The sequence below is a fragment of the Cottoperca gobio genome, chromosome 19 (genome assembly GCF_900634415.1).
Source record: "Cottoperca gobio chromosome 19, fCotGob3.1, whole genome shotgun sequence".
NCBI lineage: Eukaryota > Metazoa > Chordata > Actinopteri > Perciformes > Bovichtidae > Cottoperca > Cottoperca gobio.
The window spans coordinates 7,604,923-7,630,587 of NC_041373.1; the positions used below are offsets into that span (position 1 = coordinate 7,604,923).

The 25,665-nt window shown below is 38.9% G+C and overlaps 1 protein-coding gene and 1 non-coding gene across 2 annotated transcripts; both read left to right on the forward strand.

Moving 5' to 3' along the window:
* The first annotated feature begins 1 nt into the window (after nt 1).
* On the forward strand, nt 2-116 carry LOC115025141 (U5 spliceosomal RNA). Its single transcript, XR_003834184.1, has one exon. It is a non-coding gene; the product is annotated as a U5 spliceosomal RNA (small nuclear RNA).
* An 829-nt stretch (nt 117-945) lies between these two features.
* On the forward strand, nt 946-25,665 carry arhgap27 (Rho GTPase activating protein 27). Its single transcript, XM_029456884.1, has 18 exons — nt 946-1,078; nt 2,374-3,230; nt 13,887-14,336; nt 15,709-15,948; nt 16,506-16,586; nt 16,789-16,911; nt 18,119-18,205; nt 20,458-20,525; nt 20,611-20,698; nt 21,110-21,211; nt 21,833-21,931; nt 22,432-22,516; nt 22,630-22,764; nt 23,399-23,497; nt 23,590-23,667; nt 23,812-23,943; nt 24,099-24,204; nt 24,487-25,665. Exons 2-18 carry the CDS (start codon nt 2,433-2,435, stop codon nt 24,662-24,664), a joined length of 2,949 nt encoding a protein of 982 aa, XP_029312744.1. The 5' UTR covers nt 946-1,078; nt 2,374-2,432; the 3' UTR covers nt 24,665-25,665.

Here is a 25,665-nt window from a genome sequence, read left to right on the forward strand (position 1 = left end):
TATACTCTTGTTTCTCTTCAGAGCGTATAAATCTTTCGCCTTTTACTAAAGATTTCCGTGGAGAGGAACACTTTGAGTTCAAACTAATTTTTTGATGCTCTGCCTCGTGCGGGGCTTCCTACTCTTGTGAAAAGAAACATATTTCTCTACATTACTGATGTGTATAATCATACAATAAAACTAATACCACATTGTGACGACAAACAGGCTTACAAACAAAACTATCATGGGGCTGAAACCAGAGACCAAGAAATAGAAATAACAAAACAACATGAGTTGGCCTATATTAAATAAAAATACTGTTTTCAGTGTTATTAAAATTTGTTATTAGCAAAAATGAAAAAAGCTATATAGAATTACTTAGGACGACTTGATGACTACTTATTTCTGCATATGCCTCCATTAATAACACCAGTTGTACAAAAATAAAACGCATGGTTGATTGTATTTGACCTGAAAATCCAGCAGAGGGCATACACAAGCACCAAACACGGTGAATCAGTGCTCGGCTCACAGCAGTAAGACATTTACATACAAATACAAATATCACATATTGGTCTTGTTTTACAGTCATAATGTGATCATGTCTTATTACTGTTTTAAATGTTTTCTTGTATGCTTATCATCTACTTAAATTAAGTACGGATAACAACGATATATTTCTACTTTAATGTCAACATTTATGTAACTTTGCCTTTTTTCGATTTTAGTTTGTTACAATTGTAGTACTGCCATGTTGTTATGTCAAAATGAATCACTGCCTTGCCACTAGTTCCAGTCAACCCCCTGTCAGTGAGGTGCCATAAAAAGAATGCATAAATATCAAGAATATGTTGGGAAGTGTGGTTAAAATCAGACTTCCCATTTCTTGTGGCTTTCTTGCTGTAATATATCACTGGTTGCCTCTTTCGGTAGAGAAACAGACACTCACACAGAACAGGAAATTAGAGTGAGCTCGACGAGCGGAGACAATCAGCAGCAGTTTGAGCTCTACGACTTTGACTCTTTAGATACATAACTGCTTCAATAACTGTTTGAGAGACGTCCAACAGCGGGACAATTTTCAAAACAAAATCAGGCAAGTAGACAAATTATTATCCCACACTGCAGCCTCTGTATGGAAGTCCATGATCTGATTGATAATTGTTGAGTCGGTTTTATTTAGTTTTTAGCTCGAAAGTGTTTTAAATCATTTGAGTTGCACTGACTTACCCTTCCTTTTGTAAAATGATACTGAATTGCCAAATACAACATGATATTGTGAGTTAAATCTAACTTGGAAATGAGTCACAAAACTTTATTTAAGGAATTGGAACCATGTTAGTTTCCTTTTTATTTACCATATTTTATCTTATTTTGCAATGCACACACCCTTTTAACACGTATAAGTTCACTCACACTTGTTTCACGTAAAATGTAAATGTTATGATTTAACAATATCACAGGACAGACACAACATTGAAACTGCTTGTGAAATAGCTGTTAATGACATTCTGGTTTTGTATTATGTTCTGCTGTAGGAGACCACAAAGAGCTGTAAATACTCTGAGTGATTCATGGATAAAACAAAGCCTGATAAGGCAAACTGAGATTGCCAGGTGACGTCGCACTGACGCTTAGCCGAGGTTTGTGCAGGCTTCCTGTTTTGTGGCTGAGCAGTTTTCAGTCTGCTGCACTAGTAAGTAAGTTGAAGTTGACGTTGTTTTGCAGCAGATGGAAGCGACTTCCTGTCTATTCTTGTGTACAGAAATAGAGGCTTTTACCTCTGCCAGCATTAAGTTCATTATCTTAACTCCAAACTGCATTGAGCTTTCTTATAAATCAGCCTTCTGATGATAATATCAAACACTAACCATTACTGAATGGACCCACTGGGCAATGGCGGGCACAGGGGCCAAAAGAGTCTGGGAGCCTCCGTCTGAAGTGACTGTTTTTTCTGGTTTTAAACGCAACAGACAAAATACAAAAACATGCAAAACGACCACAAAGAAACATAGAATGACTAAAATTGATATTTTATATTTTCACTCTTTCCTTCTTTGCACTGCAACTGCTGCACAACAATTTCCCTCAAGATAAATAAAGTTCCATCTTATCTTGTGGAGCAGATGCAACAACCACAAATGACAACAAAGAGGTGAAAAATGACATAAAATGAAATAAGAGATCTATGGGGGGGTTCATGTTACATGTCTGTGCGCAGAGGACTCTGTCTCAATACCCGTTCATGACACTATGGCTTCAGGGGCCAAGGTGAAAACAGGTTACATGTTTCTTTAGGTGGAAGGGACAATGAACTGTGAGCCACTTACTGACATTCACAATGACTACTTTTTGAAAGCCTCACCTAATTCCCATTTCCTCTATTTGCAGCTCCATGATGTTAACACTCTATCCTCAGTGACAAAGAGGCCACACGGGTGCACTGGAGCATGGAGCTGGTGTCAGTACAGCATGAATTTGAGTACACAGCGAAGGATGGTCGCCTTGTGTCCATCAAGCCTAATGAAACTTACATCCTGGTCTCCAGAACTGACGAGCACTGGTGGTACGTCCGCAAAGACGAGCACACCAGACCCTTTTATGTCCCTGCGCAGTATGTCAAGGAGCAGCCATCACTCACTGAACTCTCTCCTGGCCCTAACAAGATGGATTCACCTGAGTGTGTGACTAACAGTGAGCCAGTGGATATGGACAATATAAAACCACTTAAAGCGACAACAGTGATTCGTGTATCTGCTCTGAATGCTTCAAGAGAGACACACCGCTTCTCCACTTTTGGTTTCGGTGAGAACATACCAGATGTGAAGCCCTGTGAGAGTCTGAAGGAAAAGCAAACCAGCAGCAGCTTTGCACACAGCCAGAATAATATAAAGACACGCGATTCAACAGAAGACTTTACATTTACCTCTGCACCTCTGAATACTGACAACCTACAGCTATGTTTAAAACCTCATTCTGTGCCAAAGGTCAAAAACGGACAAAAACCGCCACCGCAGGATGATAAAGTCGAACAGCCACAGACTTTTCTACATGATGAGGATATGAACTTCCCTTCACCCCCTAATTCGCTCATATATGACACCATACCTGCAGTAGACATCCCAGAATTTGACACATTTTCTGAGCTGCCTGTTCCTGTTTCCTTAAATGAGACATTAATGAGACAGCATAATTTGAATCCAACTGCAGAGGCAGCTGCATCTCCAAATGAACCTCCAATTGAGCAGGTGAGGTTTTCATTTTTCATTTATCATTCTGTATTATTCTTACTCATGCATGAGATCAAAATGTGTCACTGTGCTCTTACAGCCAGGAGAGGGCGCAGCTTTATCATAAAAAGCTACAGTTACTGCATTACAGTGCCTGAAGAAGTTTTTTATTGTCTTACAACATTGATGCAAAGTAGATTTAATGTGGATTTTTTGACAGGGATCAACAGAAAAATACCCTTTTATGTCAAAGTAAAAAAACAGATCTCTCCAAAATATTCTTTATTAATCATAAATATAAAATACACATGACTTATTTGCATAAGTATTCATAAGTATTTAATAGGACACATCATCATCACAGATTCAGCCAGTTGGTTTTAGGATTCAAATTAATAATGGTGATCAATGTCAAGAGGTTTCAATTGATTGTAAGATAAATACACCTGTACAGTTTATAACAGGATAAGAAAGGGAGGACACATATTATGCTACACAAAAAGAGTATTTGAGATTTTGTTTTTCATAAAATTGTATTTCTCACTACCTAATTACAAATGCAACTTGGGACGAGTTGCAAGTAGACGCTGCTTCATTTTAAGGGAGTGATGAGATATGTTGATATGCACAGTTCTGAAACATTGTTGAAATATCAGCCCACCTAAAGTTATTGTCGTATAATGCCTTAATTATTTCACTTCCTGCTCTCAAGAGAACCAGTTCTCCTCTAAGTTTCATTTCGTTATCTGCATGTATCCATCTGCTGAAGCTCATTAAGTGTAAATACAGTAAGGGAGGTCATGGGGGGGATGTTATCTATATTTCACACATTCTTCTTTATGGGCAAAACCTAGCGACTACATTACCCAAAATGCATCCCTCGAGTTCAGCTTTGATATTCGGGTGTGGGTATGCTTAAATTATGCTAATATTGTGGCAAACGTAACCTCGAGCAGCTAGCCCCAAGCAGACACGAGGAGCGCACTACAGAGGTCTGGTAGTCTCAATTATTTCTAACTAAACACCCCCAGACTTTAAAAAAATGTTTTAAACTTGGTTTTCAGACCTAACCGAAGCACATTTGAGGCAATCTCGCGCGGCCCCCTCAGAGGGAGCCAGGCTTTATACAACTATTATTAAACAACTTTACACACTAGCTTATTATACACATTTTAAATTTAAAATCAACTTTAAGTACAGCACTTGATTAGATTACTTACAGTCACTGATTAGATCTATCGGATTACATCATGTTTTAGAGATCTTCAGACTGATTTTGACACTTGCTGCAGTGAAGGTCCAGATTTGGAATAGCCGTATTGGTTGAGTTCACAGCAGCCTATCTGTGCCAGCTCATCAGCATATGAATGGCCGGCCGTCCCCTTCATGCCATTTCAATGGGTGAGAAAGAGGTGTTTCTCAAAACCCCAGTTAAAGAAGCTGATTCAGGATCTCTCTTCTGGTCAGTTTCTGCGGGTGCGGAGTCACTTTTTACCGGGTGTGTATAGTTTTTTTTCTTTTACCATTGTGTTGATTAACTTGTTGAAGTGTCCAGGAAGAGATGGAGGCTTGTGTTGTGCGCATTAGATCGCAGGAGGGCTGGCTATCTTTAACTTTAGGGCTTTTTATAAAATGCTGTGTACAGTCAATGATGTAACTCGAGAACAGGTTACAAACAGGTAGTGTCGGCTGGGTGGCTTCTTCTTCCGAGGAAAGGAAAGAGTTAATGCAAAAACTGCCTGCAGCCACTCCCAAACCCCAGCTGCTACCTGGTTTCCCCAGCACCGATGACGATCCTGGGAATTATGATCTAGTGCACCGTCGGGAAACTGTGAAACCTTTGTGAATATTTCGCTCTTCTAGCCTACTTCACTGTTGGATGTAGTGTGTTGAATACAAACGAGGGGAACACAACTTTTGTTTCAGGTAAGTTTCACCGCCCTTGTTGTTTGCACCTGTTGCAAGGTTACGGAGTCTGTGAAGGAGAAAGTGTCTGATATTATTCCTCTGAGTGTGTCAGTACACGCAGTCACTGTGGGAGCATCGTAACGCGGTACATACCAGCACAGTGTGTCGCTTTAGTGGCAGGTTTGTGTTACTTAAACTCAATTCTTTATATGAAATTCTTGCGTTTTAAACTCGTTATAGTTTGTGTTTCCTCTCCGGGGAAGCATGAATGAGCCCCGGGACTGCAGACGTGCCGGGACCCCTCAAGTGCGTTAACTCTCCCCCCACAATGGAGGGCCATCTCCATGGTGATGCGAGGGGGCCTGGCCTGACTCCCAACAAGCAGGGCTTTGGAGCTTTTAGTGCCAGTTGGCGTGTGTGTGCATATGTAATGTGCAGAACTTGCAATTAGCCCTTAATGTAGGTCACTTGATATCGAGGGTATGTAGGCTGTTCTTTGGTCTCTAATGGGATGTTAAGTTTGGATGACAAATCCAGTTGGGATTGGGAATCCAAAATTTGGTCATATTGAATTTACAGCTTCCAGAAAGGAGTACTTGAGCGTAGGGCTGCAACTAACGATTATTTCCAATGTCCATTAATCTGTTGATTTATTTCTCTCGATTAATCGAAAGTTTTCAGAAAATGGTGAAAAAATGTAAACTGTTTCCCATTTTGGGATGACGTCCTTATTTCTTTAAAAAAAATATTCAAACCGATTAATCAATTGTCAAAATCGTTGGTGATTCATTTAGTAGTTGACAACTAATCTATTCGTCTTTGCATCTCTACACGAATGCATATTCAAGTCCATTTTGTTTCACAATGATGTTCTTCTCATTATTATTGTGGAGCCTTTACATTATGTTGCAGTGTTTATGTGTCCGTACTCTTTGAAAGAACCTCTCTTCAGCGCCATGATGAATATTGAACACGGCATGTCGGATAAATCTTTATCAATCAACTTTTAGACGAATGGCACAAGGGGTCCAATGTGCCATTAAACTTGGGCAAGTACTGAATAAGAGAGAAGAGAATAGAATAGAATAGAAAATACTGTATTGTCTACTTTCTGTGTACAAAATACTGAAATGTGTGTGCATGTGTGTCTTTGGTTTGCATGTGCAAAATCTGCTATAAAAAGGGTACAATAACACATCATATCACATCCTGACAGGAAGCATTATAACACATTTAAATAAAAACACAATACACAATAGAAGTAACATTAAAATAAGCACCGGGTACTCGATGGTGAGGGCTGAATAAAGGATAAATAAATAGATATAAAATGCTGTGTTTAGGGAGCAAGTTGGCTTCAAAAAGTGGCTGTCCTTACTGATTTAAGATCATTTATGGCAACAGGGATTTTCTATGATGTTTTTCTTTGCGCAGGGGACTCTGTACCTTTGCCCTGAGAGCAGGAGCTGAAAGTGGTGATTTAAGGGAAGGCAGCGGTGGTTGTCTAAGATTTTGCCACTTAAGCGCTGGACTGCTTTGCCATGGTGACAGGACAGTGGGGTATGTTTGCAGCCTGTAATTGTGGTGCCCAGTTTAACTGCTTTGGAAAGCTTTGTCTTGCTTATTAGGTGCTCGAACCAGGACGGTTAAGTCCGCAAAGGGACTCTTTTGTCCTCTTGTGCACATCAAAGGCTTTCCAACGTGATATTTTGGCATTTAAAACTGAACAGCTGAGGTCGTTCTTTCATAATTTGAGAGGAACTGTAACTTCATTCAGAGTACAGTGCTCTGTGAAACAGACCAGATCAACGCCAAGAAACTGCTCCAACAGGTAGTGTGGGAGTGTCGTCAGACCTCTCTGTACATGTCTGCTTGACAGAACACTTGTGTCCATTAAATGTATAAGAACATATACATGTAGCTATCGCCTCCGGATCACAACAAGCCTTTAATTTTTACCATTCTTTGGTCATATTGTATAACTGGGAGCAGCGATGCGTTTTGATATTTAACCAAAACATTTGCGAGAATGAGATTCATCCTGTCTCAGGTTCTTTCACAGGGAACCTGTATGTCACACAGGTTTGTGCACGCTTCACCTGAACTGTATGTTCTGTATGCATCACTGCAGCTCATATAAAATGTGACAGTAGAGACCATTATTCAAGTCACCGAGCTAAGCATGCAGCTTTCTTCAAAATCATCTTTTCACAATCCTCAAAGGCTCATTCATTGCTAATCCAGGTAGCCAGATTTGATTTAAGTCTTTGCTCATTTGTGAAATGCAAGCAAAATATTAACACGTTATTCTGCGTGAAGATATAGAAAGAAACATCAAGATATACCAATATAAGTGATAACAAAATGTAGATCTTCGGTTTGGATTAGTAAATACAGTCACAACTTAAAATCATGTTAAACATTGTTTTTTAGAATGAAACTAAATACTTTTTCACCCAGATAATTAGAGTTTTTGACTTTATTCTGGAAATACCTTGAGAACAGCAGATTTTCAAAGATTGCTGGGTATTTCATTTTCGCTACAAACTGATGCTGAGCTCTGTGACTCAGATGTAATGGTAATACATGAGAGGCACAAACTGGTGCTAAGGCCGGCGTAAGAGTCTGTTTCGGAAACACCTTTATAAACAATATGATTATTGTGTACAGGATTGTAAAGTAGTGCTCACACCCAGCATGCAAAGCAAAGAGAAAGCAGAAAGTTTGCATTTGTTTTGACTTTTGCTCGTCTTATATCTCTCCAGGCCGTCTCTTAGATACGTTAAAATATTGATTTACAAAGTTGTGTAAAGATCCGTCTTGTCTTTGTCAAGCGTTGCATGAGTCATACACACGGAAATGTTTTTTATGTCATTACAATTTGTAAAATGTTTTTGTAAATGACGTGCTTCATTATACTGATCCTAGCATTCAGTGCGTCCTACCATGTGAAAGAGTGGAAGAAATCTGTCAGGAACAATATCAGCAGATCCTGCACATCAACATGCAAACCTGTCCTGAAGTGCAAAGATAAGAACTTGATAAGCTGATGGATTCCACATTGGGCATTTCTGGAGTTATCCTGGATTCTGGGCCATGAGGAGTGTGATGTAAGAGGAGGTGGAGCCAGATTCAATAGCTCAACTGTGTGCTTTGTGGCGTGATTTGGGCCCCAATTTGGTTCTCCATTGTTTGATTGGATGAGCACTAATGTGGTTAAGTAATCAAGCAGATTGCTGCTTCATGCATTGCTCAGGGCAGAGAGTTGTCTGCTCTGCGCTTAAGGATGGAAATCATGCTCGAAAAACACTGTTCAGGGTCCAAACGCAGTTTGTTTTAAAGCAGCGTTATTAGATGTCTACAAGCTAAACACAAACTTTTTTCCATAGCAGAAAAACTCTGCTCTGAAAGATATCCTTCAACAGAATCTCAAAAATCAGACACAACGATATAATCTTTTCAACGTAATCTCATGGGAAGGGTTATAAATAGCACACCACTTTCATGTCATCTACGCATTTACACTTACACTCTTTTCGTGTCTCGTTGTCATTCCCAACTCGTCACGTACGGATGCAGGGTTGCAGTCTTAAACATGTGGTCAACGATGTGAATTCAAACAAAACTACTTGGTAGGGTTTAGGAAAATATCATGGTTTGGGTTATGAATTAGTACATTGTTAGTACATTGTTATATGTAAATTAAGTTAGGTATGTAGGTTAAGTATTCAACATAAACTGTCACACTTGCACGGTTGCAACACGTTAACGTTGTGAATTCAAGCAAAACTACTTGGTTAAGTTTAAGCAACAAAAGTAGATTTGGGAAATGATCATGTTTGGGTAAAAATAAGTACTTTGTTGCGCAAGGGGCACGGAACAGCCGGGTGAAAGTCTTGTGTTTGTTTGACCGATCCATCCACCCCTTACTCCCTATGTGGGCTTTCTTGCTATATATACTCTGTCACCTAACTTCTGGAGCCTTTGCTCTGAGCATCTTATATTGTTGTGGCGTGAAATGACACACGAAAAGCAAAAAAATGCGTAGTGATAACATGTTAAATGACTCAAGAATTTAGGGCCGTTTGGTGACAACAGGCTTAACTTTACGAGGTTTTTCCTAGGCAGATTTGAAAGGCAAACTACCCTCTCTCCACGCGATGTTAAATGTTTTAGATGTTCCAGGAAGCACGGACAGGCGTGACACACACTGGCACTGCGAAAGCAATCGACAAGCATGAATGTAGCGGTATAAACACAAGAGTAACCAACAAGCCTCAAACCTAATTTGAGATCAACCCTAGACCCAAAAACAGCCACAAAGCGCCTTGCCTGCTGACTGGGTAATGTTGCCAAATGTAGAAGGAAGTGATGGTGGAACAATTGGCCCTTAACCCAGACTTCCTGTTTCAAGCCTCGTGGACTTTTAACAACAAACTGTCTCATCAGAAAATCCTGTTCAAAGCAGATCTCCCTTTTTCCCACATTGTAATCTGATTGACCTCCTGTACTACAGGGTCGAATACTGTACACTTTAGTGCAGCTGCTGTACATGTAGACAAGAACATAGTCGTACCTTTCTTGTTCTGTATCATCTTCCTTTGAGTATAACCCTAAAGTAAAAAGCGTGTGCTCTTTAAAAAACATTTTTTCTATTTTTTTTATCATATCGGCACACACGCAGTAAGTAGGTTGAGGTGACCTGCATAGTTTATGATGCTCCCTCTATCCAACCCACTTCTCTGTCTTGTTTTCATTGTCTCTTTCGGCTTTTGGCTCTTAGCACAACAACACAGACAGTTACCCTCTTCTCCCCTAACCCTGTGCACAGGAATTCACGCATATGATCACACAAATACACATACACACACACACACACACACTCTCTCTCTCTCTCTCTCTCTGTCTCTCTCTCTGTCTCTCTCTCTCTCTCTCTCTCTCTCTCTCTCTCTCACACTCACACACAACACACACATCTCACCCAGTCCTCACACAGCCCCTTCCTGCTGCTATTGTAACAGGGCTCACAGTTCTCCTTTCTATCTGGGCTGCAACTGTCACAGCTGCTGCGAGTGGAGGATGTGTGCGTTGATGCTGCACTCATGAATGTGCATTTGCTTCTCTCCCATCACAAGTTGATTGAATGTGGTTGTCCGTTTGTATATTTGGATATATGGCTCCTCTAAATAGAACGATATAAACACGGTGGACATGTACTCCAGGGTTTGGTCAAAGCAGGGCATGACTCTGCCGGTGGTTCCTCAGGTAGGTGATCACGCCGACATCAAATCAGCTTTTATTGCTACGATGTAAAATTTCAGTCTCTGTTTTATATGTTTCGATGACAGTCTTGCTTCCTGCTTTGCGTAAACATGCCACCCCTGCACTTGTTTCTTTTCCTGATCTGAGAGTGTGAAACGCTGTTGCTTAAAAGCTCAGCCATTTGGCGGCACTTTCATGTGTTGTTATGTGTTAAAATGACACAAGCTTCACTCTCTAACATTTCATTTTCATCTGAACATTTTACGGTTTCGTTTGTTGACATCTGCTGATGATGAGTTGTCAGCTATTGGTAAAACTAACTAGGTCTTGTGTTATATGGTGACGACAACAGACATGTTTTCTGTCATTGTTCTGTCAGTGTTCACCTATGTACAAAGATACTAGGGTATAAAAGTGGTGAAAGAAGTATTCAGATCCTTTACTTCAGTAAAAGCATCAATACATTAGTTTGGAAATACTCTCTTACAAGTGTAAGTCCTGTTTTCAGAATCCAAAAGTCAAAATGCAGAAGTATTATCAGCTAAATGTAAAATATCAAAGTGAAAGTACTCCTGTGAGTGATATATTTATGCTTGACATTATTAGATGAAAAGTATCCAGTAACTACAGCTGTCAAATAAATGTAGTGGAGTAAAAAGTACAACATTTCCATCTGAAAAGTGGCGGAGAAGAAGTATAAAATAGTATAAACTAAAAAAAGAAATCACAAGTAAAGTACCTCAAAGTTGTTCTGAAGTACACTAGAGTAAATGTACTTGTATTGATTTGTATACTAGTTTTTAGTAGTAGTCCTTTCAACGTGATGACAATCTCACACTTCACACACATGGGTCGTAGCGTTTGTTGATATGTATCCGCTTGCAAAGTTTTCCTTTTCATTGCATGTAGGATGGGGGCATTCCAGCGTAGCTATTTCAGAGATCAATGATGCAGCGCTTTCATTTCCTCTGTCTGTCTCTGTGGAGTCCTGCAGTGAGGTTTGGAATCAATATGCTTAGGGGTCAGTCGTCTGGTTGTCCACATTGATTGCATTGTGGTTAGATTGAGATCAATAAAGTGAACAAAGTCAGCAAAGTGATAACATTGAATAGACAGATTAAAAACACAGCTGATCATCAAAGCCGTAATGTGGAAAAGCTCTTCTCCCCTCATTATATTATATAAGGTTTATTCATCTTAAACACTTTTATCTATTTAAGAAGTATTCAGATCCTTTACTTAAGTGAAAGTAGCACAGAAGTATTATCAGCTAAAAATATTTGTAAGTATCAAAAGTGAAAATACTCACACAGAAAATGGTGATGGTGTGTTCTACATATACTGTATATATGTTATATTATGGGCTTTTATTACTGTATGTGTAAGTAGAATTGTTTTGTGGTCGGTTACAATGGAGCAAATTTGAACTGCTCTTTAGACTGTTGGGCAGTTTAATCTGCAAAGCCCCTCATGGAGACATTTCTGTATATAATTATATCCTAACAAACATATTTCCCTGAAACAAGTTTTAAAAAAACATGTCATTACAGTATTGAGACTGTATTCAACAAGTGTTTTATTTTTTTTATTTTAAATCATTATATTTAAATGATAAGAAGATTTTGTGCATTGAACAATGCATTATATTTTTGAATTGGATCACATTTTGTATGAACAATCTTTCACTGCAAAGTAACAAGTAACTACAGCTGTTACATACATGTAGAACAGTTAAAGGTACGATATCTGCCTCTAAAATGTAGTGAAGTTGAAGAATAAACTAGTACCTCAACATTTAAGTACAGTGCAGGATGTACTTAGTTACTTTCCACCACTACCTGGTGGCTACCCTACATGTCTATTCTTTATAGCAATGCATATTTAGCAGGGTGATAAACATGCAGACACACAGGTCTCAGGCCTCGGTAAATATAGACCATGAGGCTAGGTGAGAGAGGTAGTTAGAGCGTCGTCTGAAAGAGTGTAGTCTCAATGTGCCACCATGAAGGCGCATGAAAAACTCTGCATGGCGGTAGATCCCAGGAGACTCGTGGTGAGCAAGAATCGCCTCGGTGGAGCGCTGGTGAGGAAAGCTGACATTGGTTTTATCCAGGCCGTGGGGGTCATGTTAGTTGTAATGGTGACACTTTGCATTGCGAGTACTGAGGACAGAGCAGCCTTACATCACATCTCAGTTTCACTCTTAATTGTCGTTCTATAAACAAATTAGTTGTGATGATGTTGGGTCCATTTGCATGTCAAGTTGCTGCCATGCAGCGTGGAGCTCTGTTCATGAAAGTAACATGACGGTTTCAACAGCTGACAGTTTTTAAGAAATTAAAATCTTAGTATTCATTATAGAGCATTCACTCATTTGCTTTTGAAGTTCAACCTAGTGTTTAGTCCATTGCAGGAGACCTGTGGTCAGAAGCTGTGGTAGTTCATCTTTATTTTTAATGTAACATAAAACATTTTTATTTTAACAAAAAGAAAAACCACCACAGATTGGCACGTTAGTCAGTAATACAGACATAAACTCTGGACATTGTTTTGACACAAGAACATTAACACTTGTGTGTGGGTGTTTTTGAAAATGAGAATTAGGTAATGATCATTATTGTGGGAACACCTCTGCGGTGGGTGTGTTTTTTCAACTGTGACTTACTTCCTGTGCTCTGGTGCTCTTTAAGATGCGGAAGGCTGATTTATTAAGAGGTCTAATGAAAACGTTGGGCTGAACGTGTGTACTTGACACTGCATGACCCAGCTTTTATCTTGTGAAATACAAGTACAAGTGCATCGAACGCTATCATTTTTCAGCTTGTTTTACTTCAAAAAACCCTTTACAAAAGCCACAGGTGGACAAAGAAGTACTCAGAAGTAAAAGTAACAATACCACAGTGTACAAAGTCCTGCATTCAAAATGTAATGTAAGTAAAAATACAAAAGTATTAGTATCAAAATATACATAAAGTACTCATTCTGCGGTCCATTTCAGAATCATATACATTATATTATTATATTATGGTTATTGATGCATTCATGTGTTTATCACTTAAACGTTGCAGCTTGTAATATATATATATATTTATATATTTATATATTTATACTTCTGAGTAGCTTGTGAATTTCACCAATTATTAATAAAGTGTACCTTAACCTATAGCAATACATGATTAATAATGTGTTGATTTATATTTTCTATAATCTGATTATTCAAAGTAATTAAAGTTGTTAAATATATGTAGTGAAAAGTATAATAATTGCCTCTGAATTGTAGTGGATTAGAAGTATAAAGTAACAGGAAATGGAAATACTCAAACAAATACTTAAGTAACAGTTCTTGAGTAAATGTACTGAGATACTGTCCACCACTGACAGAAGCACACACACACACACACACACACACACACACACACACACACACACACACACACACACACACACACACACACCTGTGGATGTACTTGAGATTCTACATATTAATTGTTTTACTTTCCACAGGTGGAGAATGAAAATCTTCGGTCAGCCGTGTACGTCAATGTAGCACAACTTCGCAAAAGCATCGCCGAGTCTCCCCCCTCGTCCTACTCTCCTTCCTACCTTGACCCAGAGGGGTGGGAGGCGCATGTTGACCAAGAAAGTGGACAGGAGTATTATTACCACCCCGCCACGGGGCGCACCACCTGGGACAACCCCTTTCTTGACTCCCCCACGGAGCCAGAGCCGCCTTGTTCCCCCTCACCTCCTCAATCTCCCGACCTTTCTCCATCCTTCGCCTCCCCACCTGCGTGGACCTCAGACTGGGAGCAGTTGGTGGATGAGACCAGCGGTCAGCCCTACTTCTACAACCCGATGTCCGGGGAGACGTCCTGGGATCCCCCAGAGCAGCTGAGCCCGTATCCCCCTGTGATGGAGCCGATGAGTGTGCACAGGTTTCACGAGGACGGGCCGGTAAGGACAGCCTGGCTGCTCTACTTAGCCTCTCTCTGTCTCCTGTTTTAGCTTCACCCAGGGGAGAGCTGTAAATACAGTCTGCTTTTAATGGAATTAAATCTCATGCACCTACATAGCAGACATGACTCATTTTCATTAGGGAAGCTCACAGCTCCAGTGCAGAACGTCTCAAACAGTAGGGTCCCCTAACTTTAAAAGACATTTGTCCTCGTTTTGAAGTTCCAGACAGTCAGGGGGATTCAAGAGACATGGGGAAATGTTCAAATGCTTTACTTGGTAGGAACCTCTCAGACTTCATTCACACATTAGATGGGTTTCAGCTGTTTTTCCTCACAAGTGACCCCTTTTCTTCCTCTTAATGACTTTTTGGAGCTAGAAAGAAGAATACTTTGAGGCCATGGAAATACTGTGACTTATTTATCAAAGTCATGCAAAGTCATTGAACTCGGTTTCTGGGTCATCGTGAAAAATTAGTCATCTGACATTCAGATGAATGAGGCAAAGACATGGGTCAGTGTCAGGCATATTGTTTTCATTTCATTTTGAGAAATATGATTATTCGCTTTCTGCCCAGACTTATATGAGAAGATTGATACCACTCTCATGTCAAATATGGAGCCATAGCCATTATCTGATTAGCTTAGCTTAGCTTATTTTAGCTTAGCTTAGCACAATGACTGGACCACAAATAGTTGTTTAGACAACAAATTAAACGAGATACAAGTTGTTAATTATTGAGCTTGAGAGGGGATGTTAGGTGGATGCCTGAGAGCCAGGCCAGCTGTTTCTCCCTTTGTTTCCAGGCTTTGTGCTAAGCTAAGCTAAATGCCTGTATCTTCATATTCAACAGACAAACATGAGAGGGGTATCGATCTTCTCATCTAACTCTTGGCAAGAAAGCAAATAAGCGTTTTTCCCAAAATATTGAACTATTGCTTTTGACAAGATATGAAAGAAAAACCTTTCTGCTACAAAATATAGTTATATTACAGACTGAAAACTCACCTGTTTCGACTGCACCTCGGCGAATGAAAAAATAAATTAAAATAAAATAAAACTGTTCTTTGTATGTTGCACTTGGTTTGGCTTATTTGAAGCTATTGTACTTACAAGATTCTTGCTTTTCGGAGTTGTATCCTCATGATTGTTTGCACTTTTTGTAAGTTGCTTTGGACAAAAGCGTCAGCTAAATGAACTGTAATGTAATATTTATTATCAAATCTTAATTTTTTTGTGAAATACTGGAGAGTTTTTGATCTTCATCACTCAACAAACTATCAAAATCAATCACAGAGAACATCCGTCATTGGTTAATCTGCACACAACTCGCAGACGTTTTAATGTTTCCACCATGTTTTTCTATCCTCAGCCTCCTCTACCTGAGGAGGACTACCCCTCAGAGGATTACCCAGCTGCTGATCATCCAGAGGACTGCGATGATCTCCTAGCCATGGGACCTCCCACACTCCCTAAAGAGTACACCCTCAGTCTTGCGGGCCGGACCATCATCCCCCGTGCCAACCTGGACCGCAGTGCACCGTCCGGTTGGAACCTCAATGTGCAGCCCAACGGGACCTGGGTGTTCACCAGTGAACACTCCCCAGAGCAGGTAGCTCCAAGGACTGACTGATAGGAAGGAGGAAGATTGGATTTAAGACCACAAAGGTCCTAAATACAGTAAAGATAGCCTTAATTTTAACATGCAAAACACTTTATGGGTGTTAGATAAACATTGACAGTAGAGAAAGAGATATTTCCACCAATACTAATTACCCTAATCCAAGTATCACAATATTAAAGTAATGCAACTTGAATACTTCCTATTACTTTTGGATTACCTCAGTACCAAATATGCAAATAAAGACAAGAAAAAAGATAAATACTGAGACTTTGCAATTATTTTGCATGTAAAGTTTAAAAGGGGAACAACATGGTACAGTGCAAGTGATGCCGTCCAGCTGTGAAAATGCTGTAATCATCATTAGCACATTAGTATTACTGGATTTAAACTTGGAGCAGCAGCAGTACCCGTAATAATTCAATTACATTTATAGCGGCTTGCTCAAGCCAGTTAACTGAAGCAATGAAAATACTTAAAACAATGTGTCATTTGGGAAACAACACTGATTTTGAATCATCTTTCACAACATTTGTATTATGTAACAGTGGATCAAGTCTCTGGATGATCGAGGGCAGACCTACTACTATCTGAGAGACGGCACCAGGTCTCAGTGGAACCTGCCTGAGGTAAAGTTCCTTTACTACATGGGGATCAATGAGAAACTGTTTTTTCATGTACAGTAAATGGCAATATTAATCTTTTAGGACACAAATTCAGCCAAAAAGATGTTACAAATGTACTCTTGTCTGGTTTGAAGTACAAACAGGTCCCTTAAGATTTCCAATTACTTAAATTTAACTAAACTAAAATGTCTTTTGGTCCCTCCAGATCCCTGTAGGTCCCGGCCAGTCCAGAATGGAGAATGGCGTTGATGCAGACAATCTGTCCATCATCAAAAACTGGAGACACACCATGGGACCGGCACAGCTCAGCTCTGCCCAGGATGATGGGGTACATACATACTTTCACAAACACTCAGACCTGCATGTACATGTACATGCTGTATCACACATCCAGGGCGTGTCAGTCGGCTTACACAGAAAGCTTTAGTCAGACAGAAGTAGTAAGGGTGAGCCGCTGTTCAACAACCGACACTCCCAGGTTTTTAAACTCTTATTTAGCAAGTCAAATGAACTGCAGTGCACTCGTAGGCTGCAGAGGGAGGGGGGGGGGGGGACTGAAACTGTACGTAAACATGGAGTTGTTGAATCAGGGTTATTATAGTAGAGTGAAACTAAAACAAACATAAACAGTGAAAAATATGGCAGAAAACGATATCCTTTAAGAAAAACTAAAACTAAACTGAAACGGAAAAAAACGAATACAATTTAAATTAAAATAAACGTAAATTAATTTCAGTTTTAGTTTTTAGCTATATTATATCACTAGCACAATGAAGAGACATCATGAATTTGAATGAATGAGCTCGAGACATTCCAGGTGATGGTGCTATGCTGCTTCACATTGGAAACTAAAGTAGTGAAAGAGACTAAACATTAAACAACATGGTCATTTCTACACAGTTCTCCAACCCTGTGTTTGTGTGTATATGTAGCTACATGCTTCTGATTATAGCCGGCCCCTTACAAAACATATTACTGTAAAACTAAAATTATAAAAACTAAAGTTAAACCTTTCTGAAGAACTGAAACTTAACTAAAACTAGCAAACGTAACTAAACTAAAATGAAATTTAAACCTAAAAGACTAATTGAAAATTCAAAACTGTTATAAAAACTTTTATAACTTTGCTGGATACAAGTCTGGGCTTTTCCTCCTAAACAGTCCGGGGTTCAACACCTGGCTCAAGGGCACAACAGTAATGTCTTTATAATGTTTGTAGACGTGTGTATTAGTGGTTGGGTTTGGAAAACACAAGGTGTAAATAAACACTAAACACAAAAGTATGTGGACACCTGAAAATTCCAAACATGTGTTCAACCTTTATTTATACTCGAGAGGTCATCGGGACAAACCATGATAAACAGCCCCCGACCAAAAGTAAACACCCTGTCTGTTCGGCCATGTAGTGAAGGATGGAAGACTACAGACAGGATATAGGACAATATAGACGCTTGGTTTAAAGAAGCGCTAGTGATTTTTTTATTCCAAAGTTATTTTTCTGGTTATTATTTTAAATAAAATCTTCTGCTGTTCAGAGGTTCGTACCAACTCACAGGAGGAACACGTCCGACTACAGCAGCGACAACTCCAGTACAGGACACTCTCCAGAGACGCAGCATAACGTGAGTGAAATTTGTGTCCTGCCAGCCGCGTCTGCTGATACTTGTTACTTTAGGCTGAAAAAATTGTTAGTTAGCCATTAAGCACTGTGAGCTGCCTCGTGTCTGAATGGTTTTCTGTGTCTTTCTCTTAAGGCTGTTGGGTTTAGACCCTGGAGAAATCCCTATTATCTGACCTCCAGGTGGCTGCGCTATAATGTGGGTTGTTAGTTTGAGTGCTCACCTGAGCTTGACTCATAGATAGCAGCTTCTATCTATGAAGGACTTCAGAGCTCTCAAGGAGCATTTGTTGCACCTGAACAGACGTCTTTCATTCCCTGCATCAAATGTTATGTTCATTTTAATCCCCGTCTCCTGTTTAGTGGTGGATTTCTACTTGTGGGATGCATGTTATAACTAAAGTACCTGATAAACCTGCTGTTTTTATTCCCATCGTCATCTACACCTTATAGGGTTTGAGATTTGAGTTCTGTATTCAGAGGTTAATCAGTCACTGCAGATTTTTGACTTATAAATGTGAACAAGCAAAAGTAGCAGCCATGACGATGGGAAAAACTAATTATAGCCACATAGTTGGTATTACTCAATGTCTGTTTGACGCCTCCAACAATTAAGTGTTTTTTTATTCTCCATCAGCGTTTTCATTCATCACAGTCCAGAAAAGTGCATCTCCTCCACAGCTTTAATGGGCTACATACAGTCTGTTCAAGTGGCACTGATTCCTGAAAATGTTTAAAGTCACAGAAATATAAAAAATATTAAAGGATACATGTAAGTCTGGTGATATTCTATGTTTGTATTCTTATCATAAATCTCACAAAAAGACCAAAACCAACAATCACTTGATCCTTTTATTAAAGTGTCAATATAGAACTTTTCTAGTGTTTCTAAGTCGTTTTATTGTTATTGTCGTATCGTTTTCCTCAGAGCCTACTACTAGTGACACATTTAGCGACTTATTCACGCCAGCAGGGAAGAAATATATTCAAATGTATTATATTTGAATTAATTCCCAATGCTGCTCACAGTAATGGCAGTCCACGGCTCTTCTGCCAACAGACTAGTGCTCGCTACTTTCATTGAAAAGCAGTCTGCAACACTGCACTGGATTTTGTAACTGCATTTTGTTTTCCACAGTTACTACGGTTGTTCCACTGTCCGCCATTTCCACTAGCAGTAACTACAAAGAATGGCAACTGGATATCTACCAGGGAAAACAAAACCGCTTTCCTCTTCCTGTTACAGTTGCACTTCCTTTGTGCCTTAATTTTCCCAGTGAGATCGTACCCGGTGGCAGAAAGAATTGCGTTCAAAGCTAATTGGGAGCCGATCCAAACACAGATGGTGTCATTCTTCTATAGCCATTACATTGGGCAATCAATTTGAATTTACTTAATAATGATAAGTTAAGCAAAAAAACGTGTCTATTGCCACTTTAAAGTATTGCCTCTGTAGCCTGATGTATCTTTTTCCTCAGTGCCACAGAGCTCCATTGTTGTCCAGATCATTTTTAAATAAAGTGTGAGTCACACTGTTGCACTGGGTGACACGTTCCTTCATCGCCATTAAACACACACTGTAGTTTATTTTGAGCCAATCCCATATACACCGCCCTGCTGCCCCAAATACTTACTAGAGCGCCAAATCTTTGACTAAAAATAGTCCCCAACAAATGCACGATTTACCCGTGTTTGAGTGACGTTAACGAAAAACTACAGCGTGATACTTTATATCCGTGACCCATTTTTAAACGTTTTTGTTAGGAGTGAATGAGCTCGAGGCCTGTTTCGAGTGTCAGAAACAGGGAGGGCAAGTCACAAAATATTGAGGGATGGACTAACGCATTGTTGGTTTTGGCCTTTACATAGAATTAGTTGACAATAGTGAAAATATAGAATAGCACAAGCCTTATCCTTTAAGCATAAATAGAATCTGCTGATTTCTATTTCTCACAATTTGTCAAATAATCTAAATTAAAAAAGGTGCATTTTTTACGCAACTCTAAACATAGATTGATGATCGAATCTGTGACTTTTAGGATATTCGACGAATAAGGAATTCATCATGTGCACAGATTGTAATAGAAGTTTGGATATGAATGCTGTCTGCACGCATTGGCTTTATTGATGAAGTCTGTGTTCAATACTGTGACCAGAATTGTGTGTCCCTCATATCATTACATAACTTGACTGCACACTTAAACCTAACAATTAACTAATAGCGTATAAAGAATTCAAATGTTGTGATCTTTTCAGGTGCAGAACTTAGAGAAAGCCGGGATTCTCAACAAAACAAAAGTGTGTGACAACGGCAAGAAAGTACGGTAAGCTAAAAGTTCACTGTGAAGTCATATGTCATCTCCCCGTTACTTTGCTCTGTGTTAGTGACGGTTATTCCCCCATTTTAAGGAAAAACTGGACCCAGACATGGACGGTTCTCCACGGAGGAGTGCTGACGTTCCACAAAGACCCAAAGTCTACAATAACAGGGACTGCGGTATGATCTACACTTTTAAGTATTACTAATAATAGAAGGATTTGTACGTGGAGGAAAAGTGCTCAACCTCCGTTAATAATAAGCTCTGACAAGCTGATGTTGCATTCTGTACATTTCAGGGAGGGTTATGATGGGCTGAGAAGTTACAGGCAGAATTAATCAATGACTTTTCTTTTTTTTTTATGTCTCAAAGTTGCTTTCAAACTTTTTTTTGTGGTCTGCACTTTGGTATCATGTTCTACGCCTAAGAGCACAAGTGAAACATTAAACTGCAGCATGATGCAGGCTGATGCGTCACGCACAGACAAGCCCTCGGGTCAGAAGCCGACAGGGACAGTCACAGCTTTTGTTTCTTGGAATGCAGCACCGTCAGTTTTGTAAATAGCTGTATTTTTGGTTGCCTCCATGCAGATCAAGACCAATCAGATTGTTCCGGAGATCACGGTGGACCTGCGAGGAGCGTCGATTGGCTGGGCCTCAAAGGACAAATCCAGCAAGAAGAATGTTTTAGAGGTGTTTGTTTGTTGCCATGGAACATAATGCAGTGTGTGCCATTCGGTGGATGTTTTTATCTTGAGCAAATAAAATATGTGCTTTTATTTTTTAGCTTTGTTAGCCCCATTAAGAACTGAGCCCCGGCAGTGTTTTATGTTTCTCAACTAAAGCATGATTTCATGTATTTGAATCAGATATTAAGAGGAAACACTGCAGGTGGGTTTGGATTAAAAATGTAACTACTACATATCACCATGAAACTTCCCCAGTTGATTACTTACATTAAGACAATTATTTTTTGTATTACAAGTTTTCTGAAATTTGAGGCATTAACTTTTGATGAACTTAGAAGAAATCTACAGACGCAAATAGACAAAGTTAGTCAAATATAAACTCCTAAATGTGAATTTTGGATGTTTTCTTTCCTCTATTCTGAATGAAAACATGTTATGGCAGTAAAATAGCCCGTACTCTCAAAATTGACAAGTGCATGAAAAAAAAAATGTGCCTGTAATGTCTCGCCTTAAAATAAATATTGTTTAATGAGTAAAATCAGTTAATCTGGGAAATTATCTAAATGTGATTTGTTGTCCTGTAATTATTGTTGCCCTTCTCAATATCTTATTATCTCTCCACCAGTTAAAAGGCAAGAATGGCGTGGAGTTTCTGATACAGTATGACACAGAAAGCATCATCACTGACTGGCACAAAGTCTTAATGGACACCATACGACAACTGGTAAGTCCTTTCACCGCCCATCATTGATGAGTGAAAATGATTCACTTCAAACTGCAGAGAAATCTCCAGTTTATTACTTTCATTACTACTACTGCTTAAAGTAACGGTTTTAAATTCTGGGAATTATGCTTATTACAGAAAGTGGAGGTTTCATCATAGTGTCAGCCGATTGCTGCACTCCAATAAACAATTATGAAATTTGATTAAAAAAAATAAGTAAGTTGATTTGCATTTGATAAACTTAAGGCACTGGTAGATTTTGTTCTTTTAAGAAAAATACATTTTAAGGATTGAATAACAGACAAACAGAACTTTTAAAAAGAAGATTTTTGCAGTGTACGTTTGAGTTGCTTAATTCAGTACAAAAAAAAAGAATTGTCTCTACGTTTTAACAAATGAAGCTAATTAAATACTGTTTAATTCAGGTTTAATTGTGGTAATTACGCAGTTGACACTGTGCAATACGTCTGATTGATTCACTTTGTTTGTCTGTTCATCAGGAGTACCAGGACCATCATTCAGAGGAGGACGAGGGCGACTTATATGAGAAGATCGCAATCACAGAGCGAGACGACAAGCAAAGACGTAAATTACTTGTTTAACTGTGGCATAAATTATGTCATCATTCTGACCCAGTTAGACATATCATACCCCATCGAAAGCTATAATTACTTATGTGTCTAACATTGCTTTTCCAGCCTCCAAACCGACCGTCACACACTCGTCCAGCTCTGCAGGAGACTCGGACCAGAAGAGGGTTCGGACCAAGCTGATGAAGTTCCTCATGAAACGGCCCACGCTGCAGTCTGTGAAGGAGAAAGGCTACATCCGAGGTAATCTCTATAACATACCATAATGTAGTTCTCTTCAGGCTGTGGCTGATTTCAATAGAAGCTAGTGGATAAGGGAGTTTCACTCTGCCAGAATATGAATACTCGTGTTTATAGTTATACTTATATTTGAACACAAGCTGTTTTGTAGTTTCCAGTGCGCATTTAATTTCAGGTCAGATCTTTATTGTCCCACTTGAGGACATTTGTTTTGCAGAGAGACAGCATAGAAAACATATAACATAAAGGCAATACAAACACAATAATACCTGAAGACATTATACATGTTGGTATTATACATGCAATACAGTCTTCAATAAAAGGTTCATGAGATAAAAGAATGAAAAACTGCAGCAATGGAAAAAAACAGGAAGATAGAGTATATATAGTATAAATAACATATATAAAATTGCTGTTTAAATAAATAAAGTTGTTTTTATTTGTAGGAAGAGTGTTAGCTAACACAGCCTGTGCAGTCTTAGAACTATGCTTATCACATTGTGTATATTTTCTGTTTTTCTATATGTTGCATGAAGAAATTGGAATATATTAATTATATTAATATAATCTTTACTAACATTTAATTGAAACTGAAATTATGAGTTAATAATAATAATAATGTTTTTATTCCCTGTAGACAATGTGTTTGGTTGCCATCTGGCCACACTGTGTGCACAAGAGCGGTCAACAGTTCCTAGTTTTGTGGAGAAATGTATCAAAGCAGTGGAAAAGAGAGGTAATCCAGCTCGTTTGTGTCACTGCCTGAATCATAAAGTATTATTGTTGTGTGCAGTATAGAAGTTGACTTACTGATGTGTTGATTTCCAGGTTTAGACATTGATGGACTCTACAGAGTGAGCGGGAACCTCGCTGTCATTCAGAAACTACGCTTCAAGGCGGATCATGGTAAAGCTTACGTATATTAAACTCAATAATTCAGTTATGATGCAGTGAAAGCAGAGGATGCATAGTTCACTGCAGGATCTCACTGCAGACAGCAGCGCCCCCTGCTGTGCTTTAACGGACTGTGCACCTGGTGTGTTAAAACAGAGGAGCTGGACCTCGAGGACGGTCAGTGGGAGGACGTTCACGTCATCACCGGAGCGCTGAAGTTGTTTTTCCGAGAGCTTCCTGAGCCGCTCTTCCCATACAGCCACTTTAATAAGTTCATCTCAGCCATCAGTAAGCAGATTTCTGAATACATAAATCTAATTTGAACAGACTATATTATGAAAAGGACAAAAATGTTGTATATTTGCGCTAAAAACAGCAAATATTTACATTAACGTTGATTATGCAGTTGGTGATGTTATTTCTATTTCGTCCTGTTTTTCTAGGAATTCCCGATTACAACACAAAAGCGTCTTGCATGTATGAGCTGGTCAAGTCACTTCCTCCTTCAAATCATGATACCATGAATCTCCTTTTTGGGCATTTATGCAGGTATGTTTCTTTTTTTCCCCTTTTTTTAAACAATATATTTATTGGTTTTCAGTTTGCAAATTGCATCAAATTGTACAGTGAAAAACTATTACCATTACCACTATTCAACCGGTTCTCCCTTTTAACTGAGGATAGATATAAAATAAATAAATAAGAGGAGAAAGAAAGCGATTTTGCGTCACTTTTCCGTGTCTGAGAACTTGATCTAAAATTATATAATTTAATTGAAAAAAGGAAAATTATGACTAATCACATCATCCTCACATTTCTTTCTTCTGACAGGGTCATTCAGTACGGGGAGGACAATCGCATGACTGTGCAGAATGTGGCAATTGTGTTCGGCCCGACTCTGCTTCGGCCAGAGATGGAGTCGGCCAACATCACCATGCACATGGTCTTTCAGAACCAGATAGTGGAGTTCATCCTGCACGAATATCAGCTAATGTTCTACTCCAGCTAAAGCAGTCACAAGCCTCCAGTGCAGACTCGGGCAAACGTCTGAATGTGCTCAAATTATTTGAAGATTTACCTTTTTTTTGCATTCACATAAACAGCTTCAGTGCAACATCTAAAATGAAGCTTCTCTTGTAAAATAAGTTAAAGGGATCTCCAAGTTTTCTTTTCTCAGAATATTTGAGGTTTAACCACGTAAAAATTAGATAAAAGGGATCTTTAAATGGTATTTGCTGAGAATATTTGAAGCATGTTTAACCACCGTTTTGTCCAGATTTACTCCCTAGGAGGCTGACACTGTTAGAACTATCGTTAGCAGTATTGTAGGATAGGAAAGCGAGCCACAAACAAGTGTGCTTTAGTTTCCCGTCTCAGAGCTTTTGAGCTTGTTGCTTGGGTGGAAGAAGGACTGTATCAAATTGCTCTAGCTGTCTTAATCTCACAAGTCACTTTTGGGAGATTTATTGTTTATTTCTTATTTTTGGCTTGTCTATATTGCAGCGATAATAGAGCCTAAGTCAAACCTGAACGGATGCATTAATGCTCTTACAGAAATCATCAATTATTGCTTCCATCTTTATTTTAGAAAGTTTGATGACATTTAAATATTGTTTTGAATTTGAAATGACAGAGTATCAAATATGGCAATAACTAAGATTGTATTCTAATAATGTGTCATTTTTACCCATGAATCTTATTGTAATATAGAAATGTATAAAAATAAATAATACCAACATCTTGCTGTGAAATAGATGGTGACATAGAATACTGCAAACTATAGATTATTTTCCTCTGAATAAAATGCCATTTTTCAATCATGCTGTACTTGAAGAAACTGTATGATAACACCATAGAAATACAAACTAGTGATACATTGTTTGACAGTAAAGTCAGTTTGACCATGAAACAGAAGAGCATATTCTAGAAAGATTTCTGACCTGTAAATAGAAATAGAAGGCATATTTATGCTGAAGTTATTCCATAATAAAGAAATAACTTTGTAAAAAA

Coding starts and splice junctions, on each gene's coding strand:
- arhgap27 (XM_029456884.1), top strand. CDS start 2,433: ATGGAGCTGGTGTCAGTACAGCATGAATTTGAGTACACAGCGAAGGAT. Junction 20,699..21,109: donor CTACAATAACAGGGACTGCG/GTATGATCTACA, acceptor GCCTCCATGCAG/ATCAAGACCAATCAGATTGT. Junction 21,212..21,832: donor GCAAGAAGAATGTTTTAGAG/GTGTTTGTTTGT, acceptor TCTCTCCACCAG/TTAAAAGGCAAGAATGGCGT.